Source organism: Cryptomeria japonica, chromosome 4, assembly GCF_030272615.1.
Source record: "Cryptomeria japonica chromosome 4, Sugi_1.0, whole genome shotgun sequence".
Taxonomy (NCBI): Eukaryota; Viridiplantae; Streptophyta; class Pinopsida; order Cupressales; family Cupressaceae; genus Cryptomeria; species Cryptomeria japonica.
The window spans coordinates 532,461,365-532,475,735 of NC_081408.1; the positions used below are offsets into that span (position 1 = coordinate 532,461,365).

At 36.4% G+C, this 14,371-nt stretch overlaps 2 protein-coding genes and 1 non-coding gene across 6 annotated transcripts; 2 read left to right on the forward strand and 1 right to left on the reverse strand.

The window, feature by feature from the left end:
- The first annotated feature begins 407 nt into the window (after window positions 1-407).
- Window positions 408-839, forward strand: LOC131044114 (uncharacterized). Its single transcript, XM_057977365.2, has one exon. The coding sequence runs from the start codon at window positions 408-410 to the stop codon at window positions 837-839; it is 432 nt and encodes a 143-aa protein (XP_057833348.2).
- A 1,532-nt stretch (window positions 840-2,371) lies between these two features.
- Window positions 2,372-2,443, reverse strand: TRNAC-GCA (transfer RNA cysteine (anticodon GCA)). Its single transcript has one exon. It is a non-coding gene; the product is annotated as a tRNA-Cys (tRNA).
- Window positions 2,444-2,449: 6 nt separating this feature from the next.
- LOC131044121 (ribosomal RNA small subunit methyltransferase) lies at window positions 2,450-14,104 on the forward strand. Of its 4 annotated transcripts, none has more exons than XM_057977379.2 (4): window positions 2,450-2,785; window positions 9,603-9,998; window positions 12,656-12,966; window positions 13,137-14,104. In XM_057977379.2, the coding sequence occupies exons 3-4, from the start codon at window positions 12,664-12,666 to the stop codon at window positions 13,872-13,874; spliced, it is 1,041 nt and encodes a 346-aa protein (XP_057833362.2). In that variant the 5' UTR covers window positions 2,450-2,785; window positions 9,603-9,998; window positions 12,656-12,663; the 3' UTR covers window positions 13,875-14,104. The 4 variants fall into 4 exon arrangements, with proteins under 4 accessions (XP_057833362.2, XP_057833360.2, XP_057833361.2 ...); XM_057977377.2 differs by lacking the exon at window positions 9,603-9,998 and adding an exon at window positions 12,398-12,553; XM_057977378.2 differs by lacking the exon at window positions 9,603-9,998 and adding an exon at window positions 12,398-12,487.
- Window positions 14,105-14,371: the final 267 nt, after the last annotated feature.

Below are 14,371 nucleotides of genomic sequence, written 5' to 3' on the forward strand. Positions count from 1 at the left end.
GATTCTCAATTCAAAATGGAAACATTAAATGATGCCTCGAATCATATCTGTATCACTTCTGCAAGTCTTTATTTGTGTTACTGAGCTCAAGGATTTGAAATTCTTTCTTCTAATTGTTTGTTTTTATTATCAATAATTATTATTTTTATCAAGTTAGCATAGACTCCCACCCAATCAAAATTAGCAGTTCCATAGTTCCATGCCCACTAAAAAATATTTCTTTAGGAATCTAACAGGAACTAGTAAAATCAATCTCCAACTTTGTTATTTCACATAAACAATTTAATGAGATATATAATTATTTACTGCATGTTTAAAGAATTAAGAAGCATATATAGACGCCCGTAAAGGGGCTTAGTTGGGTTCAACCCAACAATGGTAGTTTGAATGTTGCGTGGGAGAGACCTATGGAGGGATGGTGGAAAGCGAATTTTGGTGGGGCCTCTAAAGGCAACCCAAGACCATCAGGGGTAGGGGTTATTGTGAGGGATTGGAAGGGTGAGGTTTTGGCTTTAGGTGCCCAGATATTGGTTGAAGGTACAAATAATTTGGTTGAAGCTTCAACGATGCTGCTAGCTGTTAGGATGTGTAAACAGTTAGGCGCTAGAAAAGTGCATTTAGAGGGAGATTATTTAATTATTATTTTGGCATTAATGAAGAAGGGGATTGAGGCATGGCACTTGCAAGGTTGGATTTACAATATCATTGAAGAACTGAAATATTTTGATGATTTTCAATTAAGCCATGTAAGGCGTACTGGTAATGTTGAGGCAGATATCCTTTCCAAATGGGCTCTTACATTTAATGCAGTTGGCGATTTTAGATTGGAAAATTTTTAGAGTGTTTGTTTTAAGGAGGAAACGGGTAGTGGGCATTAATGTCACAACAACCAGTTCAGTACGGATGACATAGGTATGTTAGCTAAGGGTGACATTTGAGTTAGGCGAGGAAAGCTATTAATGATGGCTTTCAAGGTATCCGAATTTGCATTTAAAACTATCCTCATTTTCTCGAGGCTTCATTGAGATGAAAGTCGTATTCATAGCAGGGTTTTGTGGAAGCAAACTGTCATTGTTTTGAAAGGTGGTGAAGCGGGGAGAGTGGTGAGCATGGAAGCTAAGTTCACATTATGAAGCAGGAAACAAATTTATTCCTTCTACGGGGAAATAGCCATGAGTCAACTGCAAAGGATGTTTACATTTTCGGATGAGTTGTTGGCTTAGAGTGCGGCAATTGTGGTGGGGGGTGCTTTCAACTTGCTCAAATTAAGGCACAAATCGAAGATGGATGTGTTTTCCCTCATCATGGCTTGGGGTTTGGAGCTGGGAGAATCTACGACAACAGTTAGAAGGGTAATGCAAGCAATTGTCCATGACGATTTAGAATGGGTAGAGTCGGGTAGAATGGGTAGAGCTGGGTTTGATGTACAAGAGGGATTGGAGGTAGGTGGTAATGGTGGAAAAGCAAGCTTATACCTTTTTCTTCAGTGGGCGAGGGGTATGTGTGAATTTAATCGCAGACAAGAGGCAAGAAGGGGCTAGGATGTGCTAAAGCTGATAGTGGAAATTAAAGAGATGGATGAAGTAATTGCACAGGCCAAGACAGAGGCCAAGGGAGTTTAGAGATGGGTGTTGCGTCCTAAACAACTGAAGGTGACAAAATATAGAGATGTTGGGGTGGCGAGGAGCAAGTGTAGGCGGAAAGCCCAATGAGTTGGTGTTGTTTCTATTTTATGGTGGGGAAATGCCTTTTTTGGATATGCGTATTTTTAGACTTGGTTTGGCCATAATTTTTTATGTAATTGGTTAGTTTTTTGGGGGTCGCCTTTAATTGACAATATTGGTTGTTTTTTAGCAGCTTTATGTTGGGGTGGCAGTATTGCCTTTTTCGTAGTTTCAGATACTTGAGGTGTTGTTTGGATATTATATATGAACTCTTTTTTGGATATTAATATAATAAATATTATTACCGAGCAAAAAAAGAAGAAGAAGCATATAGACTATTAAGAACAATTTAAGAGCCATACATCTATTTATTTTGGTCATGGAGATTAAACATTCAATAATAATTACATTCTAAAAAAAAAAAGATTTCAATCAAAGATATTACTTATATTTCTATAAAGATAGGTATGCTAATTGTTAACACATTCACTTCATTACTCTCACACTCCATCTCTTACCACCTTGTTTATATATATAAAAAATAAAATCAATTTTCAAATAAAATATCATTTTATTTAAATCTGCAGCCAAAAACTAAAATAATTTTTTTTAAAAATAAATTCTTATTTTATACTTTAAACTTGAAATTCTAAACAAAATAAATTTCTGTAAATTACACCAATTATAGATAAAACGTTAATGTTGCGAGGGCCCAACCGCGTTCGAACCGGTGACCTCTTGCTCTGCAGTCAAATGCTCTACCACTGAGCTATAGGCCCAATCGAAGATTGTTTTGGAATAATTTCTTATTTAAAATAAAGGCAGGAGAATACATGGCAGCAATAGGGTTTTGTAAGGTTTATCGTGAAATCGTAGAATAAAGCTGAATCCATTCTTAGATATATTCCTGGCAATGTTGAGATCATACCGACTGTAGTAAAATAGAGAGAGTTTTCCATTTCTTTTGCTTTGGATAAGAAAATAACATGGAAGACTATGGGATCTTCTAAAGACAATTTTAGAAGGGAAGGACGGAAAACTGTTGCAGGCCGACGAAGAGAATAAAGAGGATACTCAGCTGAGAAGGAAACAAAATACAGCAAGGGTAGAGCAATTTCTAAGTACGTACTATTGTATTGGAATGTATAAATATCTATGAATGGCTATCTTTATTTGAAATTGCTGCAGAAAATTGGAAATAAAGAAAAAAACTGATTTTAGACAGAGATTAGATGATACAAGAAGTTCATCCCTGGCGTTTAAACATTTGACTGTTAAATCGCACCCTATGTTGGTGCCCCTTACCAAATAGCTGACTAGCGCCTTCCCTGGGGACTTTCTTCTGTGCACCATGGTCGCGTATTATTCTTTAGAAAAACACATGCTTGTGTGCTTAATCTTTATTCTTCATGTGATCTTTTATACCCCCCTGCAAGCTATTCCTTGGTACTTTTTAGAACAACTTGCATTGACAAGGATTTTATTAGCAAGGGTTATAAACACATCAGCAAAACTACATGACTCCCACAATGATGGACCCTTCAAAATGGCTGAAAGATTTGTTGTTAAAAAGATTTGTTTGAGACTGTTTTATGGCCTCTCTTATAATATACCATGCCATGCACTCACAATTATCTGTCTTATAAAATTTTGATCACTTTCTTGCTTACTCTTAACCCTCAAAAATCCTTTTATCCACTGTTTCTACTCGCTATTCAAATCAATTCTTTCATTTTCAACAGCTCATTTAGGACAAACTGTCCTTTTGCATTCTTCTTTTTGCGCATTGGTCTTCATGTTTAGGGCTCTGTCATCATTTTCTCTAAATCTTCTTTTTGAAACATATCAATAATGAATGGCACACTAAATACTCTTCTCCTTTTCCTTGCTTACCTCTTGGCCATTGTCTTAGGTGCATTTTCTATCCTCTAACAGTCCCACTGTTTTCTTTCTTCAACTCTCCTAACTGTCATAGACTTTGCAAACTTTGCCATCCACTTCTTTTGACTAAAATCTGTCGTCATGACATTTCTGGGTAATCTTTGTTGTCCTAACATAATCCTTATCTTGTTCAGTGTTGCTGTCCTTTTATTGGTTAGACTAAATTCATAGATGCAAACTCTCACTTCTAGTTGGATTTCCAATGTTTTGGTTCACTTTCTTCTTTGCAATCTAACTGAGATTGTCACTTTTTAACACTTTACTTCACATAATGGACCTTGACACCATAAGCAAGGTTTTTCTTATAAATTTGACTGTCATAAATCTCTTTGAAAACTGGAGCATGGATTTCTTTGCCTTGGTTCATGCTTTTGCTTGTTTTTATCCTAAGTTGCAGGGTTTGGCCGTTCTGGTGCGTGCACCTGCATAGGGTTCACTGGGGGGTACATCCTAGGTACGTACCCAGGCGTACGCAGAGGTGCTGAGAACCAAAAAGTAAGAAAAAGACACATTTTTGACCTTTTTTTGCATCCAAAAACCCTAAAATGCCCTAAATGCATCATTTTGCCCAATAAAAAGATCATTCTGCTCTCTCGACTCTCTTTTCTCCTTTTCTCTAAAATTAAATTTTGTTGCCCTGTCAATGATGTCAATGAGAAAAATGGCAGAGTTTGGAGGAAACGTTTTTGAAAAATGACCAAAGCAAAAAAATTTAAAAGATGAGACAAACCAAAACCAGTCTCCCTACAGCAACTATTACTATCTGTTCACTATAAACAAAAAATAGATGTAAACATTGGCTCTTCATCAAACAAAACAAAAATTACTGACACTTGTCCAACCAAAAAATTGGTAACTAAAAACCAGCAACTACTTCACAGTTTAATGGCAACGAGTAGTTGTTTGACAGTGTGAGACTTGTTTCGGGTCAAAACCTCCCACATAATTTAGCCTATTGGCTAATTATGTGAAACTGGATTACAACAAAGCATGATTAGGTAATCTTTGTGAACAAGCTTTAAAGATTTCATCAGAGAGATCTGTCAAAGCCCATCATGAAAATAGCAAAGTTTGCAAAGAGATTCAAACTACTGGATTACAACAAAGCATGATTAGGTAATCTTTGTGAACAAGTTTTAAGGATTTCATCAGAGAAATCTGTCAAAGCCCAACATGAAAATAGCAAAGTTTGCAAAGAGATTCAAACTACTGTCAAAGAGGTGCATTGGTCATCTAGTAAGAAAAAGAACAAAATCAACCATCAGATGATCCATCACCTTGAAGCATAGTAGCGTACTGCTAAATTTTTACCTGTATCTACAACCATGATGTGTGTTACCAACCTTATATACAGATCACATTTATTCAAATTGGTCACTAAGATACCTTAATTTTTGAGAAAGAAATTCATCAACATAATTTGTAGTAAATAATTGGCATACATGTGAGCATTTATTCTTATGTATAGGTTACAATAATAGTTCCTTTCCCAAAACAAAATATGTTGCATGGAGGTTCAGGGGATGAGGAGGCGAAACAGTTAAGAGAGATGAGGTTAACTGGAATTTATTATTTACATTTCATTTCCTTCAATTTTGACCTTCTCTTTGGCCTTGCTTCTCCATTGAGCACTCACAAATTTCACTTGAACCTCGCCACAAAGAGAAGGAATGCTCGTTTCACAAGTTTTGTACAGCGTCTTCCTTCCCTTATAATGTTAATACCAATTCTTTTCAAGACTGGATGGCTTACCCGATGTAGATTTGATAGATGGTGGTGCCTCTTATACCATATCAAATCCTGGCGAATCCCTCAAGCTTTGTCAACAGTGAAGTCAATTGAAGTTGAAACTTTAAACTTGCCATGTGGAATTTAAAAGAAAAAATTCTTGAGCCATTAATCCTTTCAACATTTGATTCTCAAGATCAGGAAGGTATGGCATTGATGATCAAGGAGCTCAGGCCAACCCACTCCTTGGCACTTGGGCTATCAACAAATTGCTCATGGTTCCAAATTATACCACAATTAGCCAAGAGGTATGCTGGTTTTTGTCTCACTGAAGCAATGCTAGAAATAGATATGGATTTAAACCAGGGGGGATATTGAAAGCCTCATTTAGAATACTCATTGATCTCCAACTTGATATAGATTTTGTGTTAGGCTCTAATGAGCTGAGTCTCCTTGGTTTATATGGAGTGTCACTTTAGACCTTTGAAGAAGCCTGCTCAATTCCGCATCATTATTAGTATCTTCTATGATCCTGATAGGTAGGCTTGGATATGTTTTCCTTCCTGTTCCCTGAGCAGGAGTTTAACACTTGCCTTGCCTGGTTTCCTCTTAGAGGTCCTGTTGACAGAGATTTTATCTTGTTACACTTTGGAGCTCCTTACTGGGCTTATTAGATCATGCCCCTTTGACAGGAGATTTTAGATCCCATTCTTCTGATAATTAGTATTTCAGTCTATTATTGTTTTCTTCCACATTTTCATTTAAACATTTGAGGTTTCCATGTTTTGCAACTTGATAGGCCTTCATTGCCAGTGTTTATTCATTTGAAATTAGAATATTTTAACTCTTTGCACTAGAAGAAATATCATAAATAGAGGAGTTTCTAACCCCAAGGTTGGTCAGGCAATTAGTTTCCATGATTTCCTCTATGGAAAAATGGGGATTGTTGGCATGCATAATTCCACCTAATGTTTGAAAAGTGATGCACGATTTGATGGTGCATATGGAAGGGTAATGAGTCACCTCCTTAATGGCTTGTGTAGTTAACTCATCATAAGTGCCCGTTTGTTCACTTGAAATTAGAATATTTTTACTCTTTGAACTAGTTAGAAGAAATATCATAAGTAGAGAAGCTTCTCAACCCCAAGGTTGGTCAAACTATTAATTTCCATTTTTTCCCCCAAGAAATGAGGATTGTTGAACTAAAGGAAGAAGACAAAGTCCTGGATTTTTCTGAGGAGTAATTGTTATCACTAAGGTCTGCACCCTAGCTAAGCCTAGACTCAGCTAACCTGTCACACATGGGACTACCTCCAGGTTGTGGGTACCCTATGACGGAAGTAGACCTCCAGAGAGGGCTGGTTCCCTTTGAATTTTCCGACAACTACTAATTCTTGCAGAGAAAAGGGATAGAGAAATGATTGTAAATGAAAATCTAATCTACTTGAGGTGATGCACCAAAATGTTTTGTTTTCTAATTTTGAAAAGACTCCACTAATTGTCTGCATTCACGACTCATCACCTCCTAAGATGATCATAAACAATACATATGAAGGTTTTTATTTTTCAGTTGACATGAAAGATGGAAATGACCATACAATGACACTTAACTGAAAATACAAATTTAACACAACATATGCCCTGATCTAATCAAAGGATATTTATCTAACATTGCATACATGTGCAAGAAATCAAAGGATTAAAGTAAATCACAATGAATTTCCAGAATGACAATATAAACACTATGAAAAGACAAATAAATGAGCAGGAGCAGCAAGAATCATTATTGATTTCTAGAACAAAAGCTCATACAAAGTGTAGTTACAACTCTAATTTCCATTCAAAAGCAGGTTACAAGCTATAAAACAGCTGATTGCATCTAAAATCAGAGAAGAACTAAGAGAATATTCAGAAAATATGAGTTACAATACTCAATTCACTACTAAGTACACAGAGAAAGGAAAAAACTAACTGAAAATGAATTGCAAGTTTTCCTTTTATTGAAGTGCTGCTCCTACAATTTGAAATTCAAAATTCTAGCTCTTTTAGACTTGATAACTCAGCTGGCTTGTTGAGTGTGTTGGCTGCTTATTTCCTTAAAATCCGATAGTTGACTGATTGAAAATTTCAAATTGGGACCTTGCTGGGTGAGCTGATTTGAAAATGCCTCCAAAAGTGGGCTAGAACTGGAAGGAGCTAATTTCACTTCCAAAACTGCTCTGAGTTGATGACTCACCCCTTGGAGCCTTCAAATCAGGGGTAAGACTGATTTTTAGCTCTCATCAACCTCCTTTAATCATGAAATCTGTTTGTAGGTGACCTCCTTCATTTGATTTTGAAATTTTAATTTGATAACATTGATGACCAGTTTGAAATTCAAATTTCACTGTGAGAATCAATCCTTATGATCATCTCATGATAGTTAGCCTCATCAAACTCCTCAAATTTGCCCTTCAGCTTGATCATGATGAACAAGTAACAGTGAATGAGCCATAATTTGCTACTCACAGGGATACCCATATTGACTTTATTACATTCATTCCCACTGCTTACTGTTTCTGTATCAAGACTTGCCTTGAGTCTTCAGCCCGTGTGATGACTGTACCTACATCATGTAGTCTGTCTTTTGGTAATGATGCATTTTGTGTTTGAAAGCAACATTCTTGTTGTCTTGATTCATGCTAGGACTGTCTTGCTCATTGTGATTGCTCTTTAAGACACTTTCTCAGTCCTTCATGGCTGTGAACAATATGTGTCTCTGACAAGGGCATCTCTTTGGTGTTGATGACTGCTACAAACTGTTTGACTGCAACCTTGACCTTAGGACAGTGAGCTGGGAGCCGCCCTTTCCAAAATATATATCTACTTTGTACTGACAAAGGGCTATCTTGGTGAGGATTGCACTCTTCTGTCTTCTGGGCAAAAAATGCTGCTCTCCATACTGTTATAGTGTGTCACTTGATTTGCATCAAATTATTTAACTTGATATAGACTGTGAATAAGAACAATGGATTGTAATCTCTTCTTTTTGCACCTTTCTCATACATTCCTTGGAGATACTGCTCATTAGCACTCACTGTATTTGTGACTTTGATAGTGGTCTCAATATGACTTCCCTCTTCTACTTGCTCAGGCTCTTGGATCTCTGAGATATTCTTTTGTGACTCTGTAATATGTCTAGATTTTTTGACAGCTCGCTGTCATTTTTGATAGAATCTTCCTGTTCACTGTATATTGCTTTGGAAATGGTTGTCACTGTCCTTAACATATCACTGTATCTTGAGTATACTGTTCTTTGACTGCATATTGGTATCTACCACAAAGATTTAGTGGCATTCTTTCTCTGTATTTTGTCCCTTTAGCCTTGACTGAGACCTATAGGTCTGTATTATTTTCATGGTCTCTGTAATCGTAAAACTCTTTGATAGCTATAACTCTCTTACCAGTCAATGGTATATACTTGTTCCTTTTACCCTACTTCTTGACAATGGTATTTGACCATTGTGAACTGTATTTGCTGCTATAAGATTTAAGGTAGGGATCTCATGTTCTTCTCTTGTGACCATTAATCTTAAATGCTGAAGGTGTTGTTCTGTCTTTATTTGCAAGGCAATAGAGGTTTAAAACTCTGGCATCATCCCTTTATCACTGTCTTTGAGCTAGTCATTGTAAGTGTATAGTGGTTTAATTGTCACTGCATTCTACTGCATTGCTATAACAGTGATCCCCTTATATGAATTTGTCCTTTAACAACCTTCCAATAATGGTTCCCCCTTCTAAATATCAGGCTCTATAATGACTTCTATGTCTACTCATTGCATGCACAAACCCATGTTACTATCAGTATGGATGCCATTGTTATGACTGTGTCTACTAGCTGTGCTTACTGTTCTTTGTGATTCTATCACATTGAAGGCTGCTATATTTGGCTTTATGACTGCAACAAGGACCTTCAAAAGGGCAGATTATCCTTTGACATGCTTGGGACTGTAATATTCTTTATTCTTTTATCACCAACATTGCTATTTGACAAGATTGCTTTGTCATTTGATTGAATGTGCTTTCCCTCAAGACTGTCTTTGTTGCATACAAACTTGTCTCAGACCTGATTTCTGCCCTTTGGTTATTGCATGAGGGTTGTCCTTATTTTATCATGGACATTGAGCTGTATCTTGTGCTTTTATTCAACCTTAAATGACTGCTCTTAATCTATACTAAATAACATGCTAAAAACCTCTATCTTGATGAATAAACTTGTCATTGTTGAAGATTTACAGCTGCGAGAGAGATTTTCTGAAGAAGCCTTGCCAGCTGTTCTTATCCGATGTGGAGTGTTTCTATGCTGGCTTCCGTTTCTATTCCCGTATGGAGTTCGTCGGTTGCCTTTCCTCCTTGCGTCGGTGGTGTAACCGACCTCTTTCCTTATGCGCGACTCTTGTCATTCCCATGGGGAAGAGTAATGGCTAGTTCGGGAGAGTACGTGAAGAGTCTGGTCTTTTTCGTGCGTTGATTGTTCTCTTGCTTGTTGCGGGTTATGACGGATTCCTATATAAGATTGGTGATAAGGCAGTCGTGGGTAGAGCTGAAGGCATTCCGTCATTCATTTTTTGTCTGATAATCACCGTGTAATGTTCGGGCTTCATATGTAATGTTCAAGTTTCCTATGTAAGGTTTGGGCTTCTGTGTAATGTTTGAGCTTTTGTTGGAGATCATTTATTCTGCGATCTTCATCATTTTTTAAGTCTTCTCTCTGTGAAGGTTCAGTCTCTCTTGAACAGGTTCAGATTACTGTGGGTTGTTATATGATAACAATCGTATTTAGTTCTTGACTTCTTATTATTTTATCAGACTTGCAATCATAATAAAAGATTCATTTTGTGTGGCTGGGTTTTTCACCCTCAAGTGGGGGGTTTTCCCAGGATAAGGACTTGTGTATTTGTGTATTCTGGCTCAAGTTTTAACAGTCATGAATCCTATCATGACAATGACTGTATGCTCAAGATATAAACTATTTTGAGAATGCAGATACTGGCTTTTAAAAATATTAAAAATGAAATAACTCTCCATTAAAGGATAGAAGCAAGATCAATGCATTTGGGCTCGTGGGGTTCTGATAAGATCCTACCTCTTTTCTTTTTAGAAAAACCCTTTGACATCTGCAGTTGTAGACTAAGATGTGGCTCTTCCAAACGACTATTTTTGATACTTTCATTGACATATCTGCTCCTCAACTGTTGTTCTCACTGGATCTATGCCCTTAAGCTCAGAGTTTTCTCCTTTATTTTCTGATAACTAACTGAAAGTTCTTTCTTGGCGGGCATAGCTGAGCTAAAACAAAACTAGGGTTTTCTTTTACAAAGAATAGTCCACGTGCATGCCTAACTTCAATGTACCTTGATACTAACTCATTCTCCAACCTTGGGTTCTAGCTGAAGTTAGGGATGGTGTAAACTCAAACAAAATAAAAATCTCCCTCGAAAATCAAAGGAACTCCCTTTTGACTTTCCTAACGTGGTTTGAAAGCTTATTTACTCCTAAAACTTAAGGGACTTTACACAACCAAGGACTTTCGGATACATGATTTCCATCCAACATTACCAAGATAATTTAATTTAAAATTGCCAAAAGTAGTAAAATTTTCTAATAAGACCTACCCCCTTATCATTAGGCAATTTTAACATGAAAAGGATAAAATTGGTAACAGTAATATAAATCGTTAGGAACAATATAAGTGCATGAATGCCCATGGAAGCATTTTATCAAACTTCTAATTGTGATCATAGAATTCCCTTCGACCAAAAGATATCTAATTCTAAGTTCAAGGGCATGCTCAAGGTCCCAGATTAGAGTGTCAAATTCTTCTGCATTGTTGGTATTGGTGCCAAATAGTACAGAAAAAAGTTGCAGCATTTTTCCTTTCCAAACTCTGATGATGGCTACTGCTCTTGCAGGTACTGAATTTTCCCTTGACTACTGCAGTTTTCTTATAACTAATATATATCTTGGAGAGATTAGATGATCTTGTAATAACTGATTTTCAAAAAGAGAAGTCAGGCTTCTCTTCAATCAGCAGTCAAATCTATACCTCGCCACTTTCCAGACCAGACATTATTCTCCTTCCCAACGCACCAAAATTATAGAAGTTAGATACCACAGAATGCTATGTTGTTTTTCATCAGTCCACAAAGGAGGCCCTGGGACATGTGGACAAGGGTGGGAAATGAAGTTGTTTGGTAATCGATTACAAAAATATTCTTCCTGAATAATATCCTTCCAGATTGTGTAAGGACATCAAACAATCTATATGCTATGGGCTGACCATAAAGGATGTGCTTGCCATAGGCAGTCATTAAATAGCTTAGCCAACTACCTCAAAATTGCCTTGAGAGAATGCAATTGTGAAGAAATTCAGGTAGGCTATTCTTACAAAATAGACTTTATATAGGATTTCAAACTAAACTTTGTAGCACTTGAGCATTTTATTTCCATGATGTTTTTTGTATTTTAACCACTGTGTTTCAGCCTTCAGCTCTCATAGCCATTGTTGGATATTCATCAAGACTAGCAGATATCATCAAGTAAATTCTAGTGATATTGAAAATCTTGTTTATGTCGGACCCATGATGGTTTCCATATCATCACAAACATTATTCACAATTTTGCAATCTCCTTCCTAGCTCACCCTCAGATTTATTTTTAGGGGAGATGGGATACAAAATGGAGAGAGGACATCTGATGTTATAGACATTTGACAGGAGTTTACAAAGAAAACTTGCAAGAATTCCATTGCAGACTGCTTATGCATGATTCTACCAAAGTTTAATGAATGTCGTAATGAGTGGTATCTATATTAGAGGGTTTGGAAAAATAGTTTTATTTATATTTGATATGGTATTTTTGGCCATATCCGTACATCTCTCTTTATAATTTTAAGATTTATTATTGATATTTAACATGTTCAAAAAATAAATTTAATATAGTATAGTTTTATATTAATATGGTATTACTATTGTTTTAGGCTGAAAATATGTACATATTTATGATTTTATGTGTTTTTTGTACAGATGTACCCATCTTCCCTACCAACTCCCCCCCCAATCGCTACCAATACCCATTTTTTTATCACTCCACCAGCATAGCATCTCCTTGTACTGGTACCTGTACCTAATTCCAATTTGATAAATTGGTTTATTACCGATGTTTGATATTCTATACCCAACGTAATCAAAATCAACATCTTTTTACTACAAGCTGCTAAATTAATTCATAATTATGACATTATTTTCTGAATTATACTTATGATCCATTTTATTACTCTCCAGGCACAAAAATGGCAGGCGGGAAAGAGCGCAAAACCAAGCCCTCGGCAGCACAGCGTCAGCAGGGAGGAATTCAGTTTTACAAATCAAAAGGTCAACACATCCTTAAGAATCCAATGCTAGTACAGACCATTGTGCAAAAGGCAGGCATTAAGAGTACAGATATTGTGCTGGAAATAGGGCCAGGGACTGGGAACTTGACAATGAAGTTGCTGGAGGTAGCAAAAAAGGTAATAGCAGTGGAGTTGGATCCTCGTATGGTGTTGGAATTGCAGCGCAGGGTGCAGGGAACTAGCAATGCCATTCGGTTGCAGGTTTGCATTCAAAATCACACGAAACTCTAAAAGAATTTCAATATCATTGCCAATATGTTGTAGCATTATGGATTTAGTGATTATAAAAATGATATTTGCCCATATCATGTTGATCTGAAATTGCATAATGCTATCACTAAGTTGTGGATTACTTGCATTTAAATTGGCAGGTCATTCAAGGAGACGTTCTCAAAACTGAACTACCCTATTTTGATGTGTGTGTAGCAAATATCCCATATCAGATATCATCTCCTCTTACGTTCAAGCTCTTGTCACACAGACCAATTTTTAGATGTGCCATTATCATGTTCCAGAGAGAGTTTGCCATGCGGCTTGTTGCAAAACCAAGAGATAACTTATATTGCCGCCTTTCTGTGAATACTCAGTTGTTGGCTCGTGTTTCGCATCTATTGAAAGTTGGAAAAAATAATTTCAGGCCACCACCAAAAGTAGACTCCTCTGTTGTTCGAATTGAGCCCCGGAATCCTCTTCCTCCAATTAGTTTCAAGGAGTGGGATGGGATGATTCGTCTCTGTTTTAATCGCAAAAATAAAACTTTGGGGGCAATCTTTAGAACCAAAAATATCTTAACACTGTTGGAGAAGAACTATAAGACATTTCAAGCTTTGCAAGAAGCATGTTCAAAGCCTAATGAATCAACAGTTGGGGATGTGTCAATTTTGGGTGACCCAGCTAATGACTCTACTATGGAAATTGATGCTGGGGAAGATCAAGAAATGGATGTTGATGATGCTGATATGCAGGAAGGGGCTTCTCAATTTAAGGATAAAATACTCAATATCTTGCAAGAAGGCAATTTTGAAGATAAAAGATCTTCCAAGCTTACTCAAGATGATTTCTTGCATCTCTTATCCCTCTTTAACAAGGCTGGCATACATTTTGCTTAATCACTTTTTGTCATTGGAAATTTATTTTGAAGTCATTTCTGTAACTTTGTTTTCGGATTAGGAAGTTATTTGTATGCTTGACGGAGGCCTTATGCTTATGTAAGTTGTAATTGAGCCTGCATTTAAATCCAAGTTTGTTGGTTCAGTTTTCTTTATATTTTCAAATTATCATTTTGTAAACAAATTTTGGAATAGATAACAAGAAATTGATTGCGTTTTATAGAGTTAAATACTTTCCATTTTAGTGGGATTATGTTATGTAAAATCTGTAAGCAATATGGCCTGTATAAGTCAAAACCAATGTTCTTTCTTTGGCTTTAATATATTCTGCTATCAATTGATCAAGAAAATGGACTAACACAATATGCTAGAATATATCAATGTCAATCGTTTTTTCTCATCAATAATTTATTTTGTAAATTCACAAAAAATGCTCAAATTTAGTCACTCTTCTTTCCATACAACTATTATTGCAACAATGCTTTTTTAAAAGAAAG

Bases quoted from the DNA above. Each gene is read 5' to 3' on its own strand.
- LOC131044114 (XM_057977365.2), top strand. From the start codon at position 408: ATGGAGGGATGGTGGAAAGCGAATTTTGGTGGGGCCTCTAAAGGCAAC.
- LOC131044121 (XM_057977379.2), top strand. From the start codon at position 12,664: ATGGCAGGCGGGAAAGAGCGCAAAACCAAGCCCTCGGCAGCACAGCGT. The intron at 12,967-13,136 runs GTTTGCATTCAA...TTAAATTGGCAG, and splicing joins GCAATGCCATTCGGTTGCAG to GTCATTCAAGGAGACGTTCT.